Genomic DNA, 4,281 nt, shown 5'->3' on the forward strand with positions numbered 1-4,281 from the left:
TCCTGCACCATCACACTGTCAGGTTCACTGCAGACCACTCCTGTGCAACCAGGACAAACACCTCGTGTAGACCATGGAGCAGACCCACTGTGCACCCTCAAGTGGAGATGATTTCCTAACAAGGGCACGAAACCTCCCAAGCAATTCACATGGTCTATAGGGTCGCTGAGTTAGAATCGACTCAACAGTTAGGTTTATAGAAAGAATGAAGGATTTATTGCCCTTACAGGTGTCATTTAGGAGTCCTGGTATGGCGTTGTAGGTTAATGCGCCAGACTGCAAAGGCATTTGAACTGCAAGGTCTGTGGTTCAAGCTCACCAGCGGCTCCTTGGAAACCCTATATAGAGTTGCTATGGGTCAGAATCGAATCGACAGCACTTAACAACAACAACAACAACATGTGTCATTTGCTCGCTTTCAATTGTTTGTGGACACCATTATGATAAAGAAAATGCAAAGAGAAAATAGATGACTTGTATATCTTCAAAAGTGACCTCGAAGCCATCATTCCTTTCTGCCACTATTTTCAGGTGTTGGATATGAACTTGGATATGAACTTGGAATCACTGTGAGGGAGGGTCACCAGAAAGATTGCCACTACAAGTGCATGAACTTGATGGAGCCACAGCAAACAAAGGGCCAGGGGAGGCTTCAGGTACAGGGGATCCCAGCGTTAACTAACCCAACTGCTGGACCAGATGGAGGAAGGTGTTCTGTGGATGAAGATGTGGGAAAGCGTATGAAGAGCCAGATGTCAGCCACTTTCCCTGGAGCTGTGGTCCCCCAGCCCAATACAGCTACTAGGGCGGCTGGCTTTACTAAAGTGTAATGGGATTAATTGTGCTTTTCCCGCTCATTCCCCAAATGGGGAGTCTTCAAGGTGAAATGCCACATTTCTTTCATCTTGAATGACCAGAGTGCATTGCTCACGGTCAAGGTTCATTGAATCTTTATGTAATGGAGTTGCTATGAGGATAAAACCAAATGGAATATGTACGTTAGAAATAGTTAAGTATGAACAGATACACAACTGTAAGGGATTATCAGAATCATTTTTAATGTATTTATACTTTTTTAACTTATTCTACAAATATTCTCTCTTTAAGGTGGCGAGAAGAAAGCAGTTAGATGGAACAAGTCAGCAGAGCCCACAGACCCCAGAATTCTTCTCGTCTGTGACCTGAGAAGCTGGATTCCAGACTAGCAGGGAAGCCAGGCATCCAGAGAAAACCTCTGATGTGGGTGAGCAGCGTCTCAGCAAGAAAGAACTGACCCCTCCAGAAAGCTAGAAAAGGGAATCTGGGCTGAGCAGGGGCTGGCTGGGGAGCACGGAGGAAGTGCTCCGTGGAGACAGAGAACCAAAGGGATTGAATGGGGTGATCCTGTCTCTTAGGGTGCCACTAAAAAATATCTCCTGGTTTAGGTTCAGAGTGGAATTCTTAGGAGTTTAGCATTTGTGGGAATTTAGGCACTTAGGTTGTCTTTAGGTAAGTGGGGTGACAGGCATACAGGCTAGATGGGAGCAGCCGTACGGTTTATAGCCCACAAATTGATAAATTCGGGTGCATTTACAGAAACCCCATGGCAGACCATTTTAAATGGGGCTGTTTTAGGAACCCTAAGACATCATGATCCTGCAGTCACCGTGAGTTTCAGTCTGGAGTTGGGGAAGGGAGGGCAGTGCAGTTGAGGCTTCATTCCAAAGGGTACATGCCACAGAACCAGCTTTCATGAAACACACACACATGTTTAGATGGTTGTTGTTGATAAGTGCCACTGAGTCATTGGTTCTGCTTCATAGTGACCCTGGGCAGGGTTTCAGGGGGGCTTCTGAGGAGCAGCTGGGTAGCAGTCTAATGATCATTCTCCAGCACCACACCAGGCTCCTTAGAAAGGTCGAAGGAAAACCAGAGGTGCTGCAATCCCTGTATTTCAGAGAGATGGCCATTTCTAACCACACAGGATAGAAGCTTTGTTCTATCGTTTTAATTCTCTATGAAGTCTTCCTCCCTAGAACAAAGATCATTCCTGCAAAATTGTTTTTAAAATTTTTTTCATATCAATGGAGATTTACCAGGTTTTAATCCAAGTTTGATTTCCTCTTGACTTTTGTAAGATGGAGGATAACTGCTCAATGGTGTTCAAACACCACAAGACTCCCTCACATTCAATGCACCACACACACACTGCACACATGCAGGTTCCCCACACCCCACACACATATCACACACATTAACAGACAATGCACACACATCACATGCACATTCCCACAACCATACACACACACATAAACAGACACTAAGTGCATGCCAAATACATGTCTCCCATCAGTACACACACCACACACGAATCACACACATAAACAGATACCACACATGCACATCACAAACCACATACATATGCCCACACACATACACAAACCACATACATATCCCCACCCTTATATATATACATAACACACACATAGTATATCAGACACCACACACACACACCACATACAAACCACATACATATGCCCACACACATGCACACACACACATCACCCACATCAACCCATAACACACACAAACCACATATGTATTCCCCACCCTTATACACATAAAACACATGTAGCATGACAGACACCACACACATACCACATACATATTCTCCAAACTTACACACATAGTACATCACACACATAAACACACAACACACACACACACACAAACACCTCTACCCCACATCACCCCACACAGGAGCTGGATGACGTCTCCACCGGAGAGCACTCCCTGGCTGCTTCTCCTTGGACAGGAAGCCCACACACTGCCCTTTGCTGAAAGTCCATTCCTGCCGTCCAGGTTCCGGCTACTCAGAGTCCATGTAGTTGCCAGCAGGGGACAGGAGCACTTATGAGAGCCACCAAAGTAGAAGCAGAACTTCCTGAAGTTCTCACTGGGAGACACAGGGAAAAAAAAGCCTGGAGACACCGGGCAGTGGTCTTCCCATGCTACCTGGAGGTTCTGATCTGAGCCCTCAGATCTCTGGGTTCACGCTGACTTTTCAAGACCCTTCAGCCTCTGCAGCTGCCCCCGAATAACAGCCTTGACTGTTTCATTCCGGAAAGTCAGAATGATGGGGTTGAGGAAAGGGGTCAGGACTGAGGTCACCAGGGCGACCATCTTGTTGACTTGCACAGAGTGTGCTTTGCCCGGCCGCACGTACAGGAAGATGGTGCTGCTATAGCCGATGAAAACCAGGGTGAGGTGGGACCCGCAGGTGGAGAAGGCCTTCTGGCGGCCACTGGCCGTGGGGATCCGCAGGACAGTTCTCACGATGTAGCCATAGGAGATGAGGGTCACCAGAAAGGAGCTGAGGACAAAAGCCAGGGCCATCACAAAGTCCCAGAATTCCAGCAGGCGGGTGTCTGAGCAGGCCAGCTGCAGCAGAGGGGTGTTGTCACAGAAGAAGTGGTTGATGATGTTGCCATGACAGTAATTGAGATGTGCCCGGGAGAGGACAGTGGGCACCATGGCGAGGAAGGGAGATACCCAGGCTGCCCCTGCCAACCGACCACAGACTGCCCAGCGCATCAGTGTGCCATAACGCAGGGGGTGGCAGATGGCGACGAAGCGGTCAAGGGCCATGTCGGCCAGGATAAGGAAGGAGGTGGAGCCCAGAGAGAAGTAAAAGTAGAACTGGACCAAGCAGCCAGTGAAGGAGATGGCATTACAAGAGGCCAGTAGGTCCGAGAGCATCCTGGGCACCACCGTCATGGTCACCAGGATCTCCAGCAGGGAGAAGTTGCCCAGGAAGAAGTACATGGGTGTATGGAGGTGTGTGTCAGCCATGACCATGATGATGATGATGAGGTTTCCTGTGAAGGACAGAAGATAGAGCACGAGGAAGGATCCATACAGCAGAACCTGTAGCTCACCAAAGGAGGAGAAGCCAACGAGGATGAACTCGGACGGGTGACTCAGATTCGCCATAACCCAGGGCTGTCCCTGCCTAGAGAGGAAACCAGAGACCAAGGTGGAGAGAAGGAGACACAATCAGGGAGGGAGAACTACTCAATGTGGAAAGACAGACAGAGACACAGGGGAAAGGCGAGCAGACAGTGAACTCCCAACAGAGAGACACAGAAAAAGAGAGATCACCGCTGGAAACCTGTAGAGAAAGAGAGTGAGTGAGACAGAGACGTGAGAGAAGTAAAAATAAAGAGAGAGGAAGAGAAAGGAGGAGGTGAAGAAAGACTGAACAGCAACAAACACACATTAGAGAAGAAGGAAGCAAGAGAG

General features: G+C 48.2%; 1 protein-coding gene across 1 annotated transcript; it reads right to left on the reverse strand.

Moving 5' to 3' along the window:
- Positions 1-3,030: 3,030 nt before the first annotated feature.
- Positions 3,031-3,972, reverse strand: LOC102816707 (olfactory receptor 6V1-like). The gene has a single exon (XM_006861274.1). It carries the CDS (start codon positions 3,970-3,972, stop codon positions 3,031-3,033), a length of 942 nt encoding a protein of 313 aa, XP_006861336.1.
- Between the last annotated feature and the right edge of the window lie 309 nt (positions 3,973-4,281).

The sequence above is a fragment of the Chrysochloris asiatica genome, unplaced genomic scaffold, assembly GCF_000296735.1.
Source record: "Chrysochloris asiatica unplaced genomic scaffold, ChrAsi1.0 scaffold00041, whole genome shotgun sequence".
Classification (NCBI taxonomy): Eukaryota; Metazoa; Chordata; class Mammalia; order Afrosoricida; family Chrysochloridae; genus Chrysochloris; species Chrysochloris asiatica.